The following is a 25,528-nucleotide window of genomic DNA, read 5'->3' as shown; positions in this document are numbered from 1 at the left end:
CTTTTTGAGGTCTGCAAAGCCAAAGTCATTTTCAGAATGATACTAGGATGTGGTTTGCCTTGTTAACTCTCGTTCTCTCACAAGTGAACAGTGGAGTTTTCCGGAAGCTTTGAGATATATGACAATGTCATTGCTCTAAGAGTTAGTAAGATATGTGATCTTGTATTCTCATGTTTTCTAGAATTTTCAAAGGCAGCAGGTTAAAAGTATAAATGTGTGTGTTTTCAGAGATTAACTCAGTTTTGCTTCTCAGCATTTCTACTGGGCTCTTCCTACCAATCTCCAGTTATACCTGCTATATCTGTGACCTTCTTATCATCGAATAAATCATAATTTTGAAATCCTACAGTTTTCCTTCTGCCAATTAGAAACACATGAAGTTTTGTAATAGTGTGCTTTAAATTTTCTGAATTTTGAAGTTTTATCTATGGAATTCCTTGGTGGTCCAGTGGGACTGGTGGGCTGGACCGCAGGCCTGTGAGTTGTCCCCCAAGAGATGGTAACGTAGCCTCAAGAGGAGGAAGGGATGGAGGGAGAGGAGGCCAGTCGGGGATGGGGGAGGCTGGACGCAGCAGGCTGGGTGAGGAAGCCCCTTGGGTGTGCTCTCCGGAGGACATCACAGGAGGGTGCCATGTGTGGGGAGGGGATAGCAGGTGCGGACCCAAAGCATGAGAGGTAGATTTCTGGGGAGGGTGGGGCAGGGGGCGGGAAAGGAAATCCATTTTCCTTGGTGAAGTAGGAGTTTCTAGAAAGTTCCTGTTATGGAGTTGTGTGGCCCCCAAAGATATGCTGGTTCCTAAACCCCTGGTTCTTGTGACATGACCTATGAAACCAGGGTCTTTGCAGATGACCAAGCTCAGACGAGGCCATTAGAGTGGGCCCTGGTCCAGTATGACTGGTATCCTTACATGAGGAGGAAAGAGAGCCCGCCACAGCTAGGGGGCACTGAAGACTGCAGGCTGCACCAAAGTAAATGTGCAGCAGGGTACACACCCTCCATTCGAGCCTTCAGAGGGCAGGGCCCTGCCAGCCCCGGGCTGGGGGTTTCTGGCCCCATAACTATGAGAGGATAAACTTCTGTTATTTTAAGGCATCCAATCCGTGGTAATTTGTTATGGCCGCTCCAGGAAACGAACAGTTTCGAAGGCTGGTGTGACCCAACAAGGCTGGCGAGGTGGGGACAGACAGCCCTGGTGGTGACTGTGAACTGACGGTGGATTCTGTCTCAAGCATCCCTAACTGTGTACCCAAAACTAAATAATAAGGGTAAAAGAATTACTTATATAACAGGGCTTTTACAGTGTTGAGAATTTGGACCTCGTGAGACACACACACACACACACACACAGACACACACACACACCAGAACAAAAGAACAAGACAAGAGCCAGATGCCACTGCAGTCAGATTGCTGCTTTCCACACTCACTTGCTCCAGATACACATCCACGCTGCCTCCTGAGGTTGTGCTAACAGAAGCAACCGCCAAGAACGGGTAGATGGGATGCCAGCCAATGTGGGACGGAGACCCGACTGTGTCTGGGGCTTCTATGCGGTGGTCAAAGTAGAGGGCCATGATGGAACGCAGGCCTGCTCAGCACCGAAACCTGCTGGGGAAAAAACAAGTCCTGTTGGTTTTGAACAAAACTCCTACATATGGAATTAGGAAAAAAAGGTAACACAAACCCACAATCATAAGACATCAGGCAAGTTATCAACAGCCTTATCAACACTCCTTCAGACCGATGCACGCAATTTATGTGGAAGAGATCTCTAATGTGGGAAACACAATTAGAAGCAAGGGATTAGGCCTGGGGTGTGACGGAAAAGAATAACACACGTTGCCATCAAAACAGTAAAGAAATGAAGCCTGCAGACTAGACCACACGTGCCACCCTTGATCATTTTTATTCTAATCATAACAAGGACAATTCATATTTTTACAGTTCCCCTTTAAGCAATATTTTCAAACAACAAACCAAAAAAAGCAAACTGTTGCACAGAAGAGAAATGTGCAGAAAAACCTAACCCCCAGTTTTTGACAGAAAACCAAGGTGGTCCCTGCTGTCCTCTTGCGGTGGCAGGAAGCAAAGGATTCATCTGTCAGGGAGTGGGAGGAAGCAAGGCCACAGGGCAACTGGGGAAAAAATAAGCTTGATCAGTTACCTAACATCTCTTTCTCTTTCCTTCCCTAAGAGATGTGCACGTTGTCCCTGTGTGTGAGGGGCAGGAGGGTGAATGGAATGACTGTCTGACTGCCACTCATTTGTTCACATCCTAGAGTCAGTCTGGGGAAGCAAACTAGCCCAGAAAAGTCTCTTTGGGGTGGTTGCTATCATTTGAAATTATTCAACTTCATCCCCCTCAGGATGGCTATTATCAAAAAAACAGAAAGTAAAAAGTGTTGATGAGGCAACTGGAAGCCTTGTGCACTGCTGGTGGGAATGTAAAATGGTGCAGATGCTATGGAAAGCAGTCTGGTGGGTCCCTCAGGCTCACACACAGGATCATCACATTATCCAGCAATTCAGTTCTGGACACAAACCCATAAGAATCGAAAGCAGGGATATGAACAGATCCTTGAACACAATATTCATAGCAGCATTATTCATAGTGAAAAGGTGGAAACAACCCAAATGCCTATCAACAAATGAATGGATAAACAAAATGTGGTATATCCATACAATGCAGCCTTACAATGGGATGAAGTTCTGACACATGTTACAGCATGGATGAACCTAGAAGAAGTGAAATAAATCAGACTCAAAAAGAACAAATAATGCATGATTCACTTATATGAGGTACTTAAGAGTCACCAAATTCAATGCCTCCGCCTTCCAATGCAGGCACTGCAGGAGCTAAGATCACACATGCTTCATGACCAAAAACCAAAATGTAAAAACAAGAAGCAATTCTGTAACAAATTCAATAAAGACTTTAAAAATGGCCCACATCAAAAAAATCTTTAAAAAAGAAAAAAGAAAGTAGACTGGTGGTTGCCAGGGCCTGCTACAGGTGGTGATGGGCAATTAGTGTTTATTATATATAAGGTTTCTGTTTCGAAAGACTGGTAGCGATGACCACACAACAGTGTGAAGGTACTTAATGTTGTCATCGAACTATATACTTATATATGGTTAAAATAATAAATCTTACGTATATTTAACCACAACAGAAAAACTGCAAAAAAAGCTATCCAGCACCTACAAAATTCCATCACTGGAGAAGGGAACAGGCTACGCCATTTGCTTTGAGCAATACAACAGTTGTATCAGAGAAAGCCATGCAGGCTCATTTTGGGTTCAGAGAGGGAGACCCTGTTTTTCCAGAAGCTGGAAGGCAGGAGAGTACAAATGAACAGTCACATTTCAAATGCGTATCTTTCTTTTATGAAAATATACCCTGACCACTAAAGTCACCACCACAAGCTGGTGGTGAGTTTAATGGGTGCTGAAAAGCACCCATTCAGGCTCCTGATAGATGGCTGGGCACTGGCCGGAGGAGCTGGGGGGATGGGAGACTGGGGTCTGTGGGGGTAGGATCCATGGCCAGCTGCACACACTCCACTTAGGGGACATGTGCACTGGTCCAGGGCTCTGGATTCCTTGAGTAAAGACTTCATGCAATCGTTCACACAGAGCCACAATGAGACACACTGGGTTAAAAATTGGGCAGATTAACACAGCAAGGAAGCCTTTTACACTGAGTTCTAACATGTTGCAGCCACCAAGGGTCTAAATTCTGGGCTACAGGAAATTCTTACTCATGTTTAACAAGTTTACTCTCTGAAAATATGCCTTGGAAAAATGAGTAACATATCAATCTTCTTGTAATGACGGAAAAAGAATTATAAGAGCACTTGGAAAAGTTAAACCTGATTTCCTCTATCTTTTATTTCGAACATCACTTTGTAAGGAGCGAGTATGCTAGAAGATCTTTAAGTTACTTTCTTCCTGCTGGGGCTCTCCCAGAGGCTCTCCCCCTCACACCCCTGCACTGGGTACTCAGGACCCTCTTTCCACCAGGTCGTCCTGGGCTTCTGCCCAGTGTCCTCAGAGAACCCTGTATTCTCCATTTAGACTGTACTGTAAGTCTGTGATTGACTGACCATCCTCCACTCCTCACCCAATTACCTGACCCACAGAGTGAGGGGCCACCGGAGCATACCCGGCCCCAGAACACTGCCTCCACCAAACAGGCCCCAGTACATGAATCTCTGATGGACATACTTACTAGCAAGGAAAGAGGCTTTTGATGTCTTGTTAGTTGCAGAAATTGGGGTCAGGCCAGGGTGAATGAATCCAGTTTTATACAATGAATAAATGCTACCTGGGAGAAGGCAATGGCAACCCAGTCCAGTACTCTTGCTTGGAAAATCCCGTGGACGGAGGAGCCCAGTAGGATGCAGTCCATGGGGTCGCTAAGAGTCCAACATGACTGAGAGACTTCCCTTTCACTTTTCACTTTTATGCATTGGAGAAGGAAATGGCAACTCACTCCAGTGTTCTTGCCTGGAGCATCCCAGGGACGGGGGAGCCTGGTGGGCTGCCATCTATGGGGTCGAACAGAGTCGGACACGATTGAAGTGACTTAGCAGCAGCAGCAGTAAATGCTACCTGTGTACCAAGGCTTTCCTCGTGGCTCAGTTGGTAAAGAATCTGCCTGAAATGCACGAGACTTGGGTTGGATCCCTGGATCTAGAAGATCCCCTGGAGAAGGACATGGCAACCCACTCTAGTACTCCTGCCTGGAAAATCCCATGGACAGAGGAGACTGGCGGGCTCCAGTCCGTGGGGTCACAAAGAGTTAGACACGACTGAAGCAACTGAGCACGCACATACACATGTGCTCTTACAAACAAAAGTTATCAAAGAAAACAAGAAGGAGAGATGACTAACAACGAAATCGCATCCATTAATGGCATCGGTTCAGAAACAAGGGCACTTCCTTTCCTAAAGGCAGGGTACCTCTTGAACATAATGCCGTTTGTCAATATATAAACTTTGGAGGAAAGAAAAAAAAATTCCACTTCTCACCGATTTGCTCCTCTCACCTCCAGCCGTGCAACCTCTTCAGTCTTCAGGTAAGCCACCTTTTGGGAAGCAACGGCTTGTGGTACTAAGGATGACTTCAGTTGCATCACTGCTTGGAGACGCTGTGGGAGGAAACCAGAAGGACTGTGAGGCAACGGGGGCTGCTGGGTGGAGGGGCGCAGTGGAGGGCACTGGAAGACACCCCGAAAAGCCTCACTCTGAACCACCGCCCCCGACCCTCGTCAATGCAGGCTCATAGCTGCATCCCGTGGACATGAAGAAACACCATCTCCGGCTCGACCGCGCAGTCCCGCGGGCCACAGAACTGACAGCGCAGAAGGTGGTTTTCTGAATCCCTTCCGGGCCCCCGTCCCCTCCCCTCCCCTCCAGCTCCGCTCTCCCGGCCTCGCGCCGCCACGCGGCCCTCAATCGGACCTCGCCGCGCACTGAGCCCTCAGACACCCGCCCCACACCCCTAAGCCTTGGCCTGATCGGCCACCGCTCGGGCGATCGGCCCAGGCAGGGTTTCTGGGCGAAGATAATCCAGGAGGCGGAGAAGAGAGTCCGGCGCGCCTCGGCGTCGCCCTTCTCCCGGGCCCAGGCTCCGGGCTCCCGGACCCGCCAGACTCCCCGAGCCGTCCCGGCCCTCGGCCTCGCGAGCCCATCCCCGGCCCTGCCTCGTCGTTGCCCTGTCCTGAGGCTCCGGGCCCCCAGACCCCCTACTCCTGGGTCCCGGCCCGGGGGCCGCACTTGCCTTGGCTGGGCCGCTGCGCCGCCGCGCGTTGCCGGGACAACGGCCGCGAGCCCAGCTCGGATACAGCCGAAGCCGAGCGGGCGGACGCCGAGACCAGCCGAAGCGCCCCGAGAGGCCGGAAAGAGCCGAAGACGCTCGGAAACGTTCGTACGCAGCCGAGGGCAGGATTCCTCCCGCGAGTGGCGAGCTGCTGGGCTGTGCAGGGCAATTTCCCCCTTTCTCGATGGTTGTCTAGAGCCCACAACGCTAGCTCGCAGAGGGGGCCGAGGGGACAGAATATGCCTTTCTGCCCAGAGAAGGGAAGCTAGTGTATTCTGTATGTGATGGGGATACACGGTCGGTTCGCGACCCGCCCCTGTAGTTCAGTTTTTCCAACCACATAGGTCAGTCAGGAGGAAGGCAGCAGGGAGACTGGGAAAGGAGAACGCCATCTTTAAGCTTCTCTCCTCTGGTTAATCTTATTGCTTGGACCCCGAAAGATTTGCTAGATTCTGATTTGTCTCCAAGAGGGTATCGTTCAAGAGTATTTCTGAGAAAAGTCAGTTGATTCAACATAGTTCCTTGAAGCTGGTTCAGTGCTTTGAGGGGGGAGGCTTATGGACGCCATTAGAGAGAAAATAGCGTAGAGTAGAAAGTACGAGATCATTTAGTTAGAAACTAACCTTTTCCCTAACCTTGGCGGCTGACTGCATTCCCTAAGGTATTATCAACGTGCCGTCCTGCTCTAACGGTCTGGTGGGTTAAACTAATTTTAAAAGAAAAAGCTACGTTACTAAGAAAACTTACTATAGCAAACAGCAGCAAAGGTCTTTCACTTGTTAAGCATACAAGGAAGATTCTATTTAAAAAAACCCATTTTCATGAACACTAGGATTTTACTGAATAAATTTAATATGTAATATTGCGTAAATTTAAGGTGTACAAAATCTTACTTTGACCCATTATATATTATGTGATTAGATTGTAGAGATATTTATCACATTAGTCAGTACAGTATTATTGTCTGTATCCATTATATTGTGCAAGCTTTCCAGGTGGCTCAGTGGTAAAGAATCCGCCTGCCAATGCAGGAGACAGGGGTTCGATCCCTGGGTCAGGAAGATCCACTGGAGGAGGACATGGCAACCCACTCCAGTATTCTTGCCTGGGAAATCCCATGGACAGAGGAGCCTGGCGGGTTACAGTCCACCGGGTCGCAGAGTTGGACACGACTGAGCACGCAGGCGTAACATTGCGCGTTACATACTACTCCTTAACAAATTTGTACCCTTAAGCCCCATCACTCTTATCCCTCCTCCATAAACTCCACTCCTTTATCGCCAAAACGAAGAAAAACAACCTAAGCGTCCAGCACCATCGGCAGCACTAAAAAACTTGAAAGCCTTCACACTCAATCCAATAAAGGGTGTGTTTATCTGCCTCAGTCGCACTTCCACACTTCTTCGGTAAAAACCCGGTTCGCGCCGGATTCAAGACTCAGAGCTGAGGCGGCGTTTTCTTCTCACGCATCCGTCAACAGGGCTCGGGCCAATCACAGGCTAGGCTCTCACTCTATTGGCTGCCGATCCACCAATCCGGAGAGACGTACCAGTCCGCACGGCCGCGAGGCTAGCGTCACAACATTACCCGCGTCGCAGATCCGCCCTCCGCCCCCACCCAGCGTCCCTGCGTGTAAGCGCGCGCGCCCGCCTCTGACCAATGGAAAGGCGCCTAGAGGGGGCGCGCCCGCTGGAAACCTTGGCGTGCTCGGCCCCGCGCGCGTCGCCCCGCCCCGGCTCGCACTCCCGCCGCCCCGGCCCCGCCCCGCGCGTCGGCTCCGCGGACTCCGCCGGCCGCCGTAGCCGGAACTGCTCCTGTTCGCCGCGGGCCGGGCCTCAGGGAGGCTGAGGGGCGACAGCACCGGCGCCCGCAGCCTCCTCAGCCGCACGCCGACCGCCGAGGGGGACGTACCGGGGCGAGTGCCGTTCGGCGACTGTTTCTGAGGCGGGAGGACCACACCGGCGTTGCGGTCTCTCAGCAGCCGGCGCTCGGGGGCCGGGCTGCCCGACTCGGCCGGTTCTGCGGGCGCCCGGGAGGACCCCGGCGGGCCCGGGAAGCCAGGCTGCTGCGAGGCGTTGATGAAAAAGGTGACCGGAGGCTGGGGGCTCGGGAGGGGTGGACCGCCCCGACTGGCTGTCGCGGCGAGGCCGGCTCCCAGCCCGAGCGGGGCTGCGGGAGAAGCGGCCTGCGCCCTGACGGCGGTGGTTACGCACGCGGTGCTTCGTCGGGGCGGCTCGGGGAGCCGGGACCCAGGAGTGTTGCGTTGACGGAGCTCTTTGTGTGCAGCTAGAAGTCAGCCAGGGAGGTGGGTTTTGCTTTTCCTTTCCCAGAAGGTGACAAGTGGTGTCCTGCCGGGATGGGGCTTGAGGCGATCCCTCCTGTGTGCGCGGTCAGGAAGTAAGGTTGGAGGGACTCTTTGAGAGAATTCCATCTCCTGTTTTCCTTTTCCCTCAAGGGAAGACTCTGAAATACGTCAATACCTTTTGAATTCTGAAAAGCCACGTTCTTCTGTATTCAGGTAGTGTCTCCCAAGATTTAGCTTGGCCAACGTGCAAGTTTATTCTGTTGTAGCTGATAGAACCACTACTTGGGTCCTGGGTTGACTGTGGGTAGCTTTGGGATGATGGCTTGGTTCCTGGAAGGTAGGGTTCGCCACATTATAACCCAGGTTTCTTAAGTAGAAACGGATAGGATAAGGGATGAATAGTGAGATGTCCTGTACTACCACGAAGTCCTTTAAGTTTGGGCATCTGTCTTACATTACTATTCTTTGGCATGGCAGGTCTTTTTAATTTTTATTTGTAACTGACGTGGATTCAGATGGTTTATGATAGACATCAATTTTAACAGATGAAAGCTGTAGCAGGTAGTTTTGAGGCATAATACTTTTGAGCAGTGGTAGGTATCACTATGATTTTAATCATTTCCAAGTCTTTCTAGGAGAGTTCCTTACACTCCTGTTACTGTATTTCATTTTTGGCCTTGATGTCTTACTCTCATTTTCCTTTTCTCAGCAGTCGTGTTGAGCATATCAAACACAGTTTGGGCACAGTATCAACACCTGTTGAGGAATCTAGTTTTTAGGTTTCTTGCTTCATCGCATGTGCACATTACTATTTCTGGACTTACAACGTTGATAGTACCTGAATCTCCTTGAATAAATTGAGTGGATCTGCTTTTTGGGCAACAAACATTTTTAAAGTCATCATATTTTGTCAATGACATTGCTCACAACAGAGAGTCACAAAGTTAGCGCAGGATTTTTATTCATGGTTACCTAGCGTTTTGACAGAATTATCTTCTGTCCATTCTTACCTGGAGGTTACTGTGCTGTCTGTCACTTTCACGGGTGACACCAGTCTGTTCCACACAACAGGCTCCTTTGTTGCAAAAGCATTTTTAATTCGTAAATCCCCGCAGCAGCACACATCTCCCACCCTCGGAAGCAAGACTCCCAGAAACCCCGAGCTTATTATTCTTTATGTCTGTTTTAAAATAAGCAGGCGGACTGGCAGCCTCGGGCCACCATGGAGTTCCCTGTGCACGCAGGCGAGCCCGCGCCTCTGCCCGGCCGGGGTCGATCCGGGCTCCTCACCCTCGCTCCGGAGCCAACTTTGGGGGCCGGAGTGCGGGGCAGGTGCGCGGGCCCGGAGCCCCGCGCGTTTTGGGGGGCGGGGTGGGGTGGGGTGGGGTCGAGGGGCTCGGGCGCCGAGGCCCGGCCGGCTCAGGCAGCGCGGGGAGCGAGGCCGGCGCGCGGGCTGCCCGGCGCGCAGGCCATGAGCCGCGGGCCCTTAGGGTAGGTGGCTGCAGGACCCCTGGACCCCGACCCGGGCCCAGTGCCCCTTCTCCGACCCTGGACCGGGGCGCCGCGCGGACAGGGCCGTCCGGGCGCGGCCGCCCAGCTGCCGCCCCGCCGCCTCCGCGTCGCCGGCCACCGTTTCCTGGGCGTCGGGCGGGCGGGCGCGCGGGGGTCCCGGCCGGGGTCCGGCGGGCGGCGGCTCGGGCCCGCTGGCCGGGCTTGGGCGGGCGGGCCGCGGGAGGGGATCTGGAACAAACAACGGCGGCCATGTTGAGAGGGGAGCGGTGCGGCTAAACTTCTCGCAGACTGCGGGCCGCGCCTCACCCGGGCCCCCTCTCCCCGCCCCGGCCAGGATGACAGTGAAGTTGGGAGACGGCGGCGGCGGGGAGGACGGGCTCAAGAGGCTGGGCAAGAGGTCGGCCGAGGAAGACTCGCTGGAAGGAGAGGGGCCTGGCGGCGGGGACGCGGCCGAGGAGAGCGGCGGCACAAAGAGGGACGGCAAGACCCCCCGGGACGGCGGCGACGGCCCCCAGGCCCCCTCGGGCGGCCCGCAGGCCCCGTCCCCGCCGCCCGCCTGCCCCCAGGATCAGCACCACTTCCTCAGGTCCAGCGTGAGGCCGCAGAGCAAGAGGCTCAGGAAGGACTCGTCCTGCGCTGGGGGGAGCAGCGGTGCGGGCAGCTCCGGGCCCCGCGGGAAAGGTAAGGCGACCCTGTCCCCTTGCAGGGTGTGCCCTTGCGCCCCCGGTGGGGGGCCCCTCCCTCATGCCTCCCTGCCTCCACCCCGCTGGGGTTCCCTCGTGTGTCTGCACCCGCACTTTGAGTGGCACTTTGGAGGGGACATGCTCTCTTCCTGCTCCAAAGAGACTGTTTCTGTGTTTCGACTGTGTTAAGGGGCAGTAAGTATTCTTTCCTTGGACAAATAGGATAGATTTCTGATGGTTGGGTTTTTTTCCCCCCTCAAAGGCGCTTGGGTGATTTATATGGTAGGCTATTTTAAACAGTAAACAGTAGTTTAGAAAGGGATTGAGAAATTACGTGCTGTATCTTTTCCTCAGCCTCAGATGGTGAAAATACAACAAAGGAATGGAGTTTTGAAACTCTTGTGGGGAAAGGTTGATCAGTCGAAAATGAATGATTCCGAGGGTCCAGCTTGGGCCCATCACCCTCTACTTCAAGTATGCTAGGTTTGAGAGTGTTAAGGGCCTCAAGACATGGCCCTTTGAGTTTCTACTAAGGTTTCCTTGGGTGCCATGAGAACATCTCCCCTAGCGTAGTAAGTGGTGAAAACATTTATGACCTGACATAAACGAGCAGCAGTCCACAGGATTTGTCCTGGCATTCTCAGGTTGTTGAGGACGTCTCTATCAAAATAGTAAGAAAACCATGTGTCAGTTCCCCATTGTTTTCTGCTTGTATCTGTTTATATTTCAGTATTCTGTTTTTTCTTAATGGTATAAGTGAATTGTTCTTAATATTCTGTTTCAGGCCAAGTTTGCAGCACTTTTATGGATAGCATATGTAACACCATTTTCTAGTGAGTTTCACATGAGAAAAACTTTCACTTGGTTCCTTGGGCGATGGAATTTAAATCGTTAGCTGGTCCTGATAATATTAAGAAGGAAATACCTCAGAAGCTAGTGGAGGACCCATTTTGGAGATCTGTGCCAAATGTGTGCAGTTAAACTTGCTAACTTCTGCCTCATTCTCAGCTGAAGAGGACTGGCCTCTGAAGTCATAGCCTTACTCATTTTTGGGGAGGTGGGGGGGGTGAAGACTTTTGGTGTAACTATACTCACTTGGAGATGTAAGCATGAGATAATTTTGTATGCTTCAGAAGTTAAAACTTGTCTCATAAAAGTTTATTTTGGTGTGAAAATTGCTGATTGATTAGGAAAACATTAATTTGTTTTCATGGCTTTGTTTTGTAAAAAGCAGTTTTTCACTCCTACTCAGAGAGATGTCTTAAGTTACCATGTGTAAGTGCTAGTGAGCCTCCAAGGGTCTGTTTGTGGCTTCAGGAGCACTGGCTCTGACGTCCGGTCAGAGTCTCTGGCTCTGGTCCCCTGGCCCTCTGACCTCCGTCTGCTCGCTGTACCCCTCTCACCGGCTTTCTCCTTGGAGAGGCATCCTTCCTTCCCTGTGAATTGAGGAGTGCCGGGGATGGCTCCCCTCTCTCCACGTGTAGCTGCTAAAATGGAGTGAGGCACTGGAAGCTCTCTGTCCCCTGTGAATGGCTGCCTGTGAGGTGATGTGGCGTGGATGGGACGTGAGACTAAAGTTAGAATGTTGGCAGTGGGTAAGGGGCGGTTTGCTTTCCCTTGCACACTTGAATGTGGGGCTGATGGGGAAGGTTTCTGATTAGCCTGGCCTCAGATGTGTTCTTAATTCTTGCCCAAACGTGGTTGGAACAGCCATCCAGTTCCCATCAGTAAAATGGAAGTTTGTTAGAAATTGTGCTGCTTACAGCTTGTGTATTTTCCTGTTTTAGCACGCAGAAGTTTGCTAAAGTGAATAATGAAGCTGAACTGTGGTGCTGATGTTTGGGAGAGGAGTGAAAAGTGTGTTTCCTCTGCTTCACAGACTCCTGGGCCTGCCTCTGGCCCGGAGCTTCCTGGCGAGGCCACCTCTGGGCTGTGCCTCAAGTTTCCCTGTGCCCAGGATATCCCCCGCCTGCTTCGGGCAGCCTCTCCTCCCTCTCCCGCCCCTTTGACCGGCAGAGAGCAGGTCAATTGTAACCTTGGGGAACATTCTTGGAGGAGCTGTTCGTTGCACAGACGGTGGAAATCTCCACCTGTAGTGATGAGTATGGACCAGTAAGGGAATTTTTCCAGGTTTTTCACTTCAGGAAAGTAAAAATTTCCATTATATTTGAGGTACAATCACAGCCAGCCAGAGAAGGCTCCTTTGGTTACTGACCGCTTTCCAGTTTCAGTCTTAATGCATGGAGAGCTCTGCCGGCGTTTGGGAGGAAAAGGCTTGGGGAGGAAAGGAAGTTTTCGTTTTGCTTCTGTCCACACAAATACTGTCTTTTCTTTTTTCATAAGAATGGACTCTTTTGTCAACTTCAGTGAAAAACCAGAAGTGGAAGTCTGAATCAAATCCTTTTTGAATTGACCAGGGGCAAGTGGCAATGATTTAGCACCTGTGTGCCAGGCATCTTGCACCTCTGTTACTTTGCTTTTTGTCTGGGCGCAGATACGGAGGAGTGTTGTTCAGATAACGTGTTCAGCTGACACAGAAGGTAGGCTGCAGGTCAGAAACCAGTGGCTCTGCTTGATGTCAAAACAAATGCTCCCCTGGCGCTGCCATGCGCCCCAAGTGGCCTGAGAACACACTTGAGACTGACTTCACAACCTGCAGGAACCAGGCCAGGAGGCAGGGCCCCACGCCCTCCCGTGTGTTCAGTTCCTGATGCACATCTCAGGTTCTCAGGATAACCCCAATGCCTGCCTCACTGAAATAAGTAACGCCCCGAAGCCCTGCTCTTAGGGAAAGCGGGCCTGGCTGCCAGGTCGAGCTTCAGGCAGAGTCTGAGTGGATGGACGGGGTGGGCGGGGTCACCTGTTGGGAGGTAGGATAGAGGTGCCAGGAATGCCCCCGAGCCTCTAGGGGGTGGGGTCCTCAGGGGACGCCTGAGTTGGGGGCAGAGTTAGACCCTCTGTTTCCAAGGCTGTCCCCTCCCCCCACCCAAGCAGGCTGATTCTGCAGAGTCAGGGAGCAAGTCAGAGGAGGCGCCGTCTCCACAGTGCGGCTGCGTTGTCTGGCTTTACTGTGTCTTGCTTAGAAATCAGCGTTTGCATTTTGCTTAGTCTGGGGCCTGCCTGTACCTTCCAGAATTTTTTTTAAAGATGTCTCAGACGTACCTCACCCTGTTGCGGCTGACCCTGGGGAGACGGTATCCTTTTGGGAGGAAGGATGATCTGTGGTCGGGAACCCAGTGTCTCCACTCTGAGCTCCAGGGATTCATTCAGCTGGGCTGGAGGGGTGCTTGCCCTGCCCGAACTTTATGCTCCTTCCGTTCAGCACCAGATAGATCAGGCCACGGCCGAGGCCGCGCTTCCCTCAGCTCAGAGGTGCCTGGGGTCCTGCGAGAAGGCAGAGGCCCAGAGGCCAGGTGGTTGTCTCCCTGGTAGGTTCTCCTTAGCCTTCACCTCGCGAAGTGCCCGGCCTGGCGAGGCCCTGCTGGCATCCATGCCGCGGTCACTCTCGTCCCTCCCCAGGCCGGGGCAGCCGGGCAGGGCAGTCCCTGCCTTCCATACCCACCAGGGGCAGGGGGACACACCCGACCCTCCAGAGACCATGAGGCTGGAGCTCTGTGGTCCTTGTGGCCAGTTGGATCGTCACCCCAGGGTCCCTCAGGCTCTGTGAAGGTCTCAGCTTTATGGGAGGAGAAGTGAGAGGCAGGCCGTTCTTCCAGCTGTGTCCAGCACATGCCTCTCTCCCTACTGAGGCTGCATGTGCAGGAGACACGGGGTCTGCGACACGGGCTCTACTGGGTGACACAGGCCCCCTCTGTGTGTGGTGGGTCAGGAGACCCGCCGGCCCAGGCCGCGTTAGAGCGGCCACAATGGAGCCGTGCCAGATGGAGGGGAGCCCGCCTGTGGAGCAGAGCTTCCAGGAATCCCTCAGTCAGAGCTGTGCCCTGAGCCGGCTTCATGTCCAAGACGTGGACAGATAGCCTGGGCAAGTAGGTAAGGGAACAGTTGAATTCTGGTTTAAAGGCTGAGCTAACTTTGGAGTATTAGTACTTCCTTGACTTTCAACGTCAACACCGATGCTTCTGTGGTGTCTCGTGAGCTTCTGCGGTTGTCTGGTGCCCACTGAGAGTACACGCGTCAGGGTTGTCATTTCAGGTAGTACGTTGTGTCCTGTTTCGGATGATATGAAAATACAAAGATAGCAGAGTCACAGATGCAGAAACCGTCTTTGTCCTGGATGGCGGTGTGCTGGAGTGCTTTATCACATCAAGCAAGGCTGGTGTTCTCAGCGCCGAGGACCAGCGTGTGAAACGTGCCTTGGAGTTGTGGTCCCCACGTTACTCCCTGAGGAGGGTGTACGTTTTAGTGGGAGCGCTGAGTTGTAGTTGTGTTTGTCTTAAATATCTGTGAGAGGAGCGAAAGTCTTCGAGGGAGGCCACGCCTGGTTTGAGAGAGGGGGACACTGAGCCTTGCGAGGTGCCGCTGAGGCAGATGGAGCAGCAAGTGCTGAGGGCGGTCCTGGTGGGCAGCACGCGGCTCTCGGGGCCCAGCAGACGTGGTGGGGATGGGGGTGCTTGGATTCGTCCGTGGGGCGGCACCCTTCCTGGGAACCATCCACCTTGTGCCTTGGTGGAGAAGGCTTCTTCAGCAGCAGCACAGAAGGACCTCTGAGACCCTGGGTGTCACACCTCCCATTTGGACTGAGTACAGCCTGGGGTGCCCGCCGGGCCTCATGTTGGGCGTGCTGCCCTCTCGGCCGTGAGCTTCCACGGTGCCAGGCGGCGCCCTAGTGGGGCTGGGGGCGGGCAGGCGGTGAGACGGGAGCGTGCCTCCTGCCCAGCGCAGGTGGGCTTGGGTGGACGTTTCTGAAGCCCTCGAGTCCAGCCCGACAGGGTCTTCCTGTCCCTTGGGACTTTGATGTTATGCTCGGGAAGTTCGCAGGCTCCAGAGGAAGGCTGAGGACAGGGAGTGTGCTGTGACGGGGTGTCACCACATCCTCGGAGTCCCCCGGGACGTCACACGGCCGTGCTAGGCCAGCATCCACCAGAGTCCTGAGCCTGCTGCCACCTCCATCACAGACGGGGGGCGCTGAGACCAGGGTCTCTCCTTTGTCTGCCCGTGGCTCTGTGTGTCGTAAATGCTGAGGCAGCCACGGCCCAGGTGACAGCCACCGTGACGTAACACGTCCTGGGGGAGCCCCGTGTCCCGGGAGGATAACGCTAGGTCTGGAGTATGAGGAGGGGAACTGGCTGGGCCCCTGCCGTCCGGGCCATGCGGCTTTCCCGCTTTCAGGGCTTCTTTCCCCCTGGTGATGGTGACTGCACACAAGGATAGAAGGGAACAGGGCGTCCAGACGCGCTCCTCGGGGCTGGGCACCTGGGCTTCCCCGGCAGAAAGATGGCTGGTTCTCTGCTGCGCAGTGCTGAGGGGGCATGGGCAGAAAGAGCGGGCGGTCTAGCTTGTCTGGAGTGGATGCGGGCAGCGGGGGACGCAGACAGACGCCGCACATCTGTGTTCCTCAAACGTGAGTCCTGGAGAGGGTTGCGGCCTGGGTGGGTGGTCTGGGAGACCAGAGAGGGCACTGAGGGGTCTGCTCCGAGGTGGCTCCGAGCCTCCGGAGGACTGGCCCACCCACCACTGGCCGTGGTGGGTGGGAGGGACGTCGCCGGCTCCCCAGCTCTTGCTGAGCACACTGTGAGGCCTGACGCGCCGTTCCTGCTCTGAGGTACAGGGAGGCTGCCGGGCTCCGGCCTCGTGTGTGCTTTCCCTCCTGCCTTCCCGATGCTGACTTCTCACGTGCAGGCTCTGACTAACCTCTTTGTGGCCTCAGAAGCACGGTTGCAGGTGTCACATTGACTTGGGGCCTGTGCATACCCACGCCCACCCCAGGGAGAGCCCCACACCCATTAAGGCTTGTTCAGAGTTGTCGTCTCAACACCCCCCCCCACCCCCCCGCCCTTTGCCTTCCTGCACCTCTGTTCTTCTCGCTGGCTTCTCTGTCTTCCCCTTTCAGTCATCACTCTTTCTGTTTGGACTTTGCCCGGTAACCATCTCGTTCTCCCAGTGTCTCTGATCCTACTTGTCTTTTCCTGCTTGAGTCGCAGCGCTCGAAGGAACCAGAGCTCAGGTGGGATGCCGTTCTTCCTCCTCCTCATCTGAATTTTCAGGGATGTACCAGGTGCTGTGTTCTCTCCCCCCATGAAGTTTTGTGATTTTACTCTGTTTCTGAGAAGCATTCAAGGTCTAGAGTGACGGGCAGCAGATGTGGAAATGGTCGCCTGAGGGTCCTTGGCTTTATTTTCCTCTACTGAGGACGAATGTTTTTGAAACCCGGGCTGAGCATCGCTGCTCTGACCTCTGGCCTTGAAGTGCGCATGGTTGGTGGCCTCAAGGACCTCCTGGGAGCAGCTTTTAAGTCGTCCTTTCCTTCGTGTCTGCTGGTTTGGTGTATTCTGTGGGCTACTCCTGAGGTCCCTCCAGGCTCAGAGATGCTGCCATTCAGTTTTCCGTCACTGTTCATCCTCCTTGTTGCGGGTCACCAGTGAAAATCTCACAAAACCCAGCAAGAGGCCTGCGTTAACAGAATTTTCAAAAATGTGTGTAATTTCAAGTACGTTGACACCAGTGTGGGCTGGCAAAGCTAAACCTGAGCTGTGATTGTTAGCAAGTTGCCTTTGTCTTGGAAAAGGAGGGTTTATGAAATTCTTTGTTGTGGGTGGTGCAGAGGTGGACAGACAGCCCTTCCTCAGAGGAGTACTCGTGAGGAGTTATGAGCTCCAAGTCAACCAGAATTTCTTTTATTTGAGAGTGGGTTTAAATGGCACCCGTGACCTGATCTTGAGCTCATGGAGAGGCGTCTCTGACCTGCGCGCAGTGGAACAAAACCGACGATCCCTGCACACGAACTGAGTTGCCTTGCCTGTTGAAACATCTTGGGACATGCCGGGCTCATGAGTTAGGTCAGGGGTTTGGTTTGGTTTGGTGAGGAGCTGACAAAGTCAGGTCCTGTGGCGAGGGCGTCCTTCCCCTACTCTGCGCACGGGGATTCTCAGGTACAGATCTGCTGAGCCTCACGAAGCGGAGGGAAGCAGCTTGGGACCGGCTTGTCTTCCCTAGCTGTGTCTAGGATGTGAGGGGTGAACATACAGGTGCGGTGACAGAAAGGTCCCTCCCACACTGTCTGGCATGGGAACCCCTGGCCCCCTGTGGACCCAGACCACTAGAGCTGTGGCTGGTGTGACTAACGAACTGGGGTTTTATTTAATTTTAATTAAGATTTAAATTTGAGTAGCCTCGTTAGTGATCGTCTAATTGGGCTATACAGCTCTGATAAATTGTGAATTCTGTTAGCTGAGTGTGTCGCTTTCTGAAGGTGGCCCGCTGGCCTGATAACACATTTCCCCACAAGAGAATCAGGCGCATTCCATGTACTTGAGTGGTTTTTCTACACATATGAACACATTCTCATGCCCAGTAGCTGACTGATAGGATCAGCTTTTTTTAGATACTGCTTATGTTGACGTTAGGCCTTCCCAGGTGGCTCAGTGGTAAAGAATCTACCTGCCAATGCAGGAGATGCAAGATATGCAGGTTCAATCCTTGGGTCAGGAAGATCCTCTGGAAATGGCAACCCACTCCAGTATTCTTACTTGGAAAAATACATGGTCAGAGGAACCTGATGGGCTATATAGTCCACGGGGTTGAAAAGAGTCAGGCGCGACTGAGCACACACACGTGTCAATGTGATTACGAGGATCCGCACCTTGAAAGGCAGTGAGGCATCAGGGGGGAGAGTGACTCCGCCCTGCCCGGGGCCCCAGACAGCCCCTGCACTTGGATTCTGCAGGGGTGGTCTTTGCAAGAATGCATGGAATCACTTTTAATTTGTCACTTTTTTTATTTCTCACGATTGTCTTTTATTCCCTTTGGAGGCAGAACCCTCTCGAGGGGCTGAGGGAAACATGGCCCTGAGTTCCCAGTGAGCACGTGTCTGCCCAAGGAGGGCCCCCAGCAAACTGACTGGGAAGTGGATCTGATGGAAAAGCTCATGATTATCTCATCAAGAAAGCATCTTAACAGTTATCTGCACTTGTTTGCTTTTCCTGTTTGAAGCACTTTTGTTTTTATGATCTTATTTTTACCCTTGTCATTCAGAGTTTGCAGATTCTAACCATTGGATGGCCCTGTGGTTCCGAGAAAAGAGAATGCTGGTTATCACAAAAATACACTGGGAGTTCCCCTTCCATCTGAGAGGAAGGAACTGGAATGGGTGGGAAGGCTGGGTCAGGTCATAAAGTGTGTAGTTATCTGTGACCTTTGCCTTGGCTTTGCTGCCTGTGTCCTCCTGGGAGCTCAGAGTTCTGGTCCTGGGCCTGGCTTGGACCCCCATGCTGGACCGTATGTGCTGCTGCCTCCAGCAGGGTCTTGAAGGACTCATCTCGAGATACAGAACTGGTGCTTCAAGAGCGTGTGTGGGATGTCACTCACTCTTAGAACACCAGACTTTGTTGATAAAAAGTGATCAAGAAAAACAGGAGTTTTGAGACTTTTAAAAGATGCTGTGGGGTTGTGTGGTGCATATGTTGAAGTTCCAGTTGTAGCTCTCAGAAGGTAGTGTCTTACACACATGTAGATGTTTTCTTGATTTTGAATTTCAATTTGTTTATTTGAAAATATAATTACTTTACCCAAAACCTCTTTTGAGAAAGAGGTGCTGAGTGCCTCAGCAAGGCCTTGTCCTTGTACTCTCAGTGGTGCCACATAAACGCTCTGTTTCCTTTTTCTCACTGTTTAAACGTTCACAAGGGTCAGAGGTCAGGGCAGGACCATGTCACTCACTTGCTGGGGGCGGGGCCTGGGGCAGCTTCTGTTGGTAACAGGTCACTCACTGTAAGGTTCTTTCTCTCCAAGGAGCTGATGGTGGTGGATCATCGGCTGCAAATGGGCCTGGGGTTGCCCCTGCTGCCCCTGCAGGGGGCTCTCGCTCCTCCTCCAGGAACCTGGGGTCTTCCGGCGGGGAGAAGGAGGAAGGCAAGAAGGTTCGGCGGCAGTGGGAGTCCTGGAGCACAGAAGACAAAAACACCTTCTTTGAGGGGCTATACGAGGTAAGCTTCCTGGAGCCTGCAGGGCTGGTGGGGCTCCCCCCTCACACCCCATTTGGTGGCCCCAGGCCTTGCCCTCTGACCATGGCCCTTCATCTCCTTGGTGTGACCTTCAAAGCTGTTTCTAGTGAGGTGGCTGTTGGGAAGTGTCTTTGCTTCTCCCTTCTAAGATGCTCTCCAGTGGCTCAGAGTGGTGCCCATCCCTCTGGGCCTTCCCCTCGCAGCTGGTGGCAGTTTTGTGGGAGAGGAAGTACCTGAGCTAGACGCTGGAGGAGGCACCTCACGTGCAACTCTGTCTTGTTCTGGCTCACCTGCCATTGCTTTTTTTAAAACAGAGAATGAGTATTCATTCTTTAGGATTTTTACTTTTTGATCTTAAATTTTGAAATGATTCCAGAATTGGAAAAACCACAGAAAGAATACAGGGAATGTTCACGTGCCCTTTTCCTGCTTCCCTGATACCCTCATGACTGCAGGGTGACCAACACAGTGAGGAGGATCAACCTGATGTCATCAGTGTTTATTCTGGGGTCCTCCTCCGGGTCACATTGACCCACATTGTAGTTGGCTCCTCCCGATTGGGACAGGTCCCTCAGTCTCCCCTTTTTACCGTGGTCTCTTTTGAAGCATCCAGTCTGTTCACTCGTGGAGCACCCCTCGTTGGGCTCACCTGACATTTCCTTGTGGTTAAGCTTAAGCTTTGTGTTGCGAGTGCTGCAGGAGTGCTGTGCCTCCTTGGGTGTCCTTGTGGGAGCCTCTGCTGTGCTCTCGGGCCTGCTCTGTGAACCTTGGTCTCTGCATTCAGGTTGCATCTCTCAGGTTCTCCACCACCAAGTCTTCCTCTTTTTTTTTTTTAACTTTGAGGCTGTGTGAATACCCTGTTTCGCATCATTTTTCCTTCTTCTAATTTAAGCAACCAGTGCTGCTGCTTACTGGAACAACTATTACTGTGGTGTATGCCCAGTGACTGCCTTCTAGCTCCCTTACTCTACGTACATTTATTAATTGGGAACCCCACGCCAGGAGCTCTCCCTTCTCCATTTATGTTGGCTCCTGTGTCCTTCTAACATGTTTCCTTTCAACCTTGAGTATTTCCTCTCTCTCTCTGGCAACTCAGGATGCTCTAGACATTCCTGGTGTTTTCCTTGCCCCAGACTTGGCGATGCCCATTTTCCCAAGGAACTCTGTTCGTTTTGGAAAGTGGGATTTAGAAGCCAAGCCTTGGGCACCCATGGTGCTCATTGCTGCTGGCGTGCCGTTACCTGCAGGTCCCTTCCCACGCTCTTGCTTGGTGTGTGTTGATGAGACTTTCAGTCATGGGCAGTACCTGAACAGCATCGACACTGTGTTCTCTGGAATGTAAATTCCGTCCTGAAAATCTAAGCTGTACTTGGTTTCTGTGTGGAGTTGCTGAAGGAAGGTCCACAGCTGTATTCAGAGCACATTCTGTGTGATCCTGTTTAATACCTTTTGTATGAGTGAATTGGTGAGACTGTTTCTGAATAGTTGATGTTTTAAGATACCAGATACACAGCACCCTGAGCTCCTCCATCCTGTCATATCTTCTGGTTATTGTTTATGCGGGTATCCCATTTCATGGGCTCTAAAGAACTCTAGAGGTTAAGCCCTTTGTCCAAGTGATAAGCTTTATGTTTCTCCTGCTCCGGCTCCTTGCCTCTTGGGACCCACATGTTAAGGTCATTCTATTGCTGCTTTGTCCATTGTTCTGATGGAAACCTGAGGTGCTGGGGAAGCCGGGCTGCAGTTCACTCCCAGTGAGAGCTGTGAAGCGTCTGCCTTGCCCAGAGGCTGCCTCGTGGTGATTGCCTTGTGTGTGCCGCGGGCTCTGTCTTGCAGCACGGGAAGGACTTTGAGGCCATCCAGAACAACATCGCGCTAAAGTACCGGAAGAAGGGCCGGCCGGCTGGCATGGTGAAGAACAAGGAGCAGGTGCGGCACTTCTACTATCGCACCTGGCACAAGATCACCAAGTACATTGACTTCGACAATGGTAAGCGCCGCCTGCCCACCTCTCCCTGGCCCCGTGCCCACCCAGCACACGGCTTGGGGTGTCCTCGGCTCAGCATGCCTGCTGGCAAGAGGCCTTGTAGCTGGTAGTTGGGCTGAACTGCGAGGACGCCTGTGGCGTCTAGGTGCCTGGCTCGCTTGCTGGCAGGGAGGGTACCGTGGTCCTGGATCCTACCTCTTCATTACCCGTCCTTCTCCCAAGAGGGCCCTGGTGGGTTAGTGGGCCGGGCCTGGCATGGAAGGCTGGGGGTGGAGGGCTGGCCATCCACGGCTTTCCCAGGCCCTCGTCGCTTGTGTTTGAGTCTGGTTTGCGTGGTACTATCTTTAAGTCACATGTCTAGGTCATTGCCAGGTGCAGTCCTGACTTCCTACTCCGAGCACCCCTTCCATCAGCATCTGTCCTCGGGGGAGGCATTGCCGCCTCCTTTGTCCACACGCTGGGAGAGCCGTGTCCGTGTCACTTCTGCCACTTCTCATGGCTCAGTCCCTCCTGTGACCACCTGGTTCTAACACTCCCCATTAGCAGCACTGCTGATGCAGGATGACTGTGGTGGCCATGCTCACGCCACTCCTGTGAACTCTGCCTGTGCCTTGCAGGTGGTCTTTGGCCAGGCAGCGAGTTCTCGCCTCCCTGATGACCCCCCAGCTTCCCCGCTGCCTCTCCCTGTGGTCAGGTTGCCAGGGCCGGGGCTTCCCCCAGCCTGGAAAGGCCCAGGGGTGGTCCGAACTGTCCTTGTATAAGGAGTCTGGCTTTGGAGGGTTACTGTCTTTACTGAAACCGCTTCACCCTGCTTCCTCGCTCGCTTGGATGGGGTGTGGAGGACTGTGTGCTGCTGCTGCTGCATTTGCGTGTTTACAGAGAGCCCTGGCTGGGTCTGGCTTGCAAGCCATGGTTTGCTGTCCTCCGCCCTGGAGAAGTCCTTTCTCGATGCCATGGCCAGCAACAGGGCTCTCGGGACTGTGGACCAAGCTCCAGACAGTCATGGTTGTGATGGTCACTGCACTTCCCGTGACAGTGTCCCTGTCTTTCCTTTGAATCTTTGTGGATGTCTCCAATCCGCCTGTCAGTCTTGCTGGTTCTGTTCTGAGCTTCTCAGATCTGTCTGTGCTGCCCAGCCTCCACTACCCTCCACCCTCCCCCAAACCCGCGCCGGGCCTCAGCTGGCCGGGTCTGTGCACAGAGAGGTGATCCCATACTCCCACGCTTGGTGGAAGCCCACCATGTTGGGCATTCTATTTTCTCTCTAGGGACATTGCCCTGCCTGTTAGGGTCCCCTCCTCCCTCTTTTTCTTCTGAAAAGTGCAAAAACAGCACCATATTGCTGTGTACTCTGCCCTGTGGTCCAGGGTGCAGGGGTCAAAGCCAAGAAGCACCCCCAGTGCCCTGGCGTGACCTCGAGCCCCGCACGTCCGTGCTCTCCTTCTGAAGCTGCACCTTCCCTTGTTTTCAGTGTTCTCCCGTGGGCTCAAGAAGTCCTCCCAGGAGCTGTATGGCCTCATTTGCTATGGGGAGCTGCGCAAGAAGATCGGGGGCTGTGAGTACCTTCCCCGGGGCCGCCTCCCAGTGGGGCTGCAGCTTTAGTCCTGGGGCTCTTTGTTTTCTTCCCAGCTTTCAGCCTGAAAACACTTTAATGTACAGAACGTTTTAACATTGTGGAAGTATTGAAGGAGGATGTATTGATCTCACACGCTGTCATTTAGATTTTACTGGCCTGAACCTTGGCCATATCTGTGTTACCTCTCCTGCCCCCAGCCCCTCCACACACTGGCTTTCTTCTTGCTCAGCCATGGGACTGTAAGTTGCTAACACCCAAGCACACTGTCAACCCCTCACCCGCTGGCCTCTGAGAACAAGGATGTTCCCCTGCACACCCAGCATGTGTAAGATGTTTCCAGTGGGCACCACAGCCTCACTGGTCTCCTGACCAACTCAGGTCTCCCAGAACATCCACCACACCAGGCGGCGCACGCCTGTCCACAACATGCTGATTCACAGCTGCTGTGTCTCCTGGGTCTGGACTTAGAACAGCCCCCACGTCCTGGTCTTTCCCAACTCTGGTGCTCTGAGGGATCTGGGACCCTCCCTTGCCTTGGTCTGAGCGTGCCCTCATAACTAGAGTCCTTTTAGCTGTACAGGTGTTCTGGCCTCCCCGTGTGATTATGCACGTGAGGCTGCAGCCTGTCAACATGGCTTGGGAAGGCACACCCCTGCAGGGCCATCTTGTGAGATGAGGATGAGCTGCCACCGAGTGCGTCACAGTGGGCAGGCTGGTGGGGCGGGCATTCCCTGGGTGACCTGCGCTCCCTGAAACAGGCAGGACTTCCAGGAGCCTCTGAAGAAAGGGCCAGGTGTCCCGGCTCCCCGCCCCTCCTCCTGCAGGCTGAGGACTCCTAAACAGACCCCTGGCTCCTGCTCTTAGCGCTCTGCTGAGCTCCTGAATCCCTGTCCTGCCCTGAAGCACTCCTGGTCCTGGAGTGCTGGCCCAGTGCTGTGGCCCTGTCTGGTCTTCCCATCCGTGTCACCCAGCTGGACCCCTCCCCACAGAAGGCTCCCGCAGCCTTGTCCTTTTGTCGACTTCCTATCGCCCCTGGGTGGGGTGTGGGTGCACGTTCACTCTAGTAAGCAAACACACAGGGCCTCGGCCCGTGCTTTGGCAGAGCTGTTGGAGGCAAGCCCACAAGTAGCCCAGGAACCCAGCAGGACAAGTGTAGTGGGGCATGATGGTCCCCAGGAAAGGGTAGTGTCTCATGAGGTAGTTGGGGGCGAGTGGTTGGTGGACAGGGGACAGTGCTCTTAGTGCAGGTGACATGTGGGTTCTCGGGGGCTGCAACTGACATGGATGTTACTCTGGGAGGCCCTGATGTTCCATTAAGTGGTTTGGATTCTGCACTGAAGATAATCACATGGAATCTTGCTGGGCTCTGCTCCTGACACCTTGATGCTCACGTGTGTTTGTTTTTGCACCGAAGGCATGGACGACAAGAATGCCACGAAGCTGAACGAGCTCATTCAGGCTGGGTGAGTAGATGGCGTGGGTGGCAGGCTGGCTCCCATGAGTTTACACTTTTTGCTCAAATATAGACCTTGAAATACATGCAGTTTTCTCCCCTTTTCTCAGTGAGAACCATTAAAACTTGAACTCTTCAGAGTTAACCCTTATGTCCTTGCAGCTAAGCATCTGCCCGTTAGGAGGTGGCCAGCCCAGGGGAGTGGATTGACCTGCCCCAGCTTCTCCCCGAGCTGGGGTCCATCCCTCTTCTTGGCAGGTCTCCACTCGGCCCTCACCTTCACGGTCTCACTCTTCTCCTCAGTCTCGTGCTTTGTAGTGTGGGAGCTCCTCTTGCCTCTGGAAGGCCCTCTGTCCTGTGCATTTTTCTGGCAGCCGTTTTGGCACCCCAGCTGCTCTCCTTCCTTGGCCTGATGTTGGATGGCCGGTGGGCCCCTGTTCCTCAGGCTGAGGGCCTGCCAGGCCGGCTGCCCATGTGCTTTTGCGCTTTGGCTCTGGCCCAGCATCTGTGCTCACAGAGGCTGGCGGTGGGTTCCTAGGCTCTGTGTCTGAACTGTCACCCGTCTGAGCAGGCCTGAGAACGACCAGGTTGTTTGCACCACCATGTATAAAAGAGCAGAGACTCATCCTGGTGGCCAGGAGGAGCAGGTGGCTTGGCCAGCTGGCATCACTGGGCACACCAAGCCTCCCAGAGGTATGGGGTATGGTTGGAGGTCAGCGGCCCTGGCCCCAGGGTTGTTTATTACCCCCATCCACCTGTGCACCGTCAGTGTCAGAACTGCCTGCCGGCCTTCCTGCCCCGCCTGTCAGGTGGGAGCTGTGTTGGCTCCAGGATCTAAAGGTTTGAGTGGTGGTATGTGCACGAGCCTTCCCTGGAGTGTCATCCCTGTGGCTGTGTGGATCCATGGTCTGTTTATCCTTCCCCCACTCCCCGGTAAGGGACATAGGCAGTTTACGGAGAGTGAAGGACTTGCCGTTGACGCCAACATTTGTCATAGATTGCCAGGGAAGGAGTGGTGGGCATGTGTAGACCTTACAGGGGGCTGCCAGCTTGCTTTCCAAGGATGCT

At 53.5% G+C, this 25,528-nt stretch overlaps 2 protein-coding genes across 3 annotated transcripts in view; one reads left to right on the top strand and one right to left on the bottom strand.

Annotated features, from left to right (window-relative positions):
• Window positions 1-5,911, bottom strand: part of IFT140 (intraflagellar transport 140) — a 57,652-nt gene extending 51,741 nt beyond the window's left edge. Inside the window, 3 exon segments of the mRNA XM_070362713.1 lie at window positions 1,429-1,609; window positions 5,036-5,154; window positions 5,787-5,911. Of these exon segments, the coding sequence (XP_070218814.1) occupies window positions 1,429-1,575 (147 nt within the window). The 5' untranslated portion in view covers window positions 1,576-1,609; window positions 5,036-5,154; window positions 5,787-5,911.
• Window positions 5,912-7,608: 1,697 nt separating this feature from the next.
• CRAMP1 (cramped chromatin regulator homolog 1) overlaps window positions 7,609-25,528 on the top strand; it is a 44,814-nt gene continuing 26,894 nt past the window's right edge. For both annotated transcript variants that reach the window (XM_070362096.1, XM_070362095.1), the window contains exons 1-6: window positions 7,609-7,912; window positions 9,977-10,323; window positions 19,233-19,426; window positions 21,281-21,434; window positions 22,903-22,986; window positions 24,422-24,470. In XM_070362096.1, coding sequence (XP_070218197.1) covers window positions 9,978-10,323; window positions 19,233-19,426; window positions 21,281-21,434; window positions 22,903-22,986; window positions 24,422-24,470 — 827 coding nt within the window. In that variant the 5' untranslated portion in view covers window positions 7,609-7,912; window position 9,977. The remainder of the gene's footprint in view (window positions 7,913-9,976; window positions 10,324-19,232; window positions 19,427-21,280; window positions 21,435-22,902; window positions 22,987-24,421; window positions 24,471-25,528) is intronic.

This window comes from Bos mutus, chromosome 25 (assembly GCF_027580195.1).
Source record: "Bos mutus isolate GX-2022 chromosome 25, NWIPB_WYAK_1.1, whole genome shotgun sequence".
Taxonomy (NCBI): domain Eukaryota; kingdom Metazoa; phylum Chordata; class Mammalia; order Artiodactyla; family Bovidae; genus Bos; species Bos mutus.
Note: the sequence above shows the minus strand (reverse complement) of the source record. Positions and strands in the feature narration are given on the sequence as shown.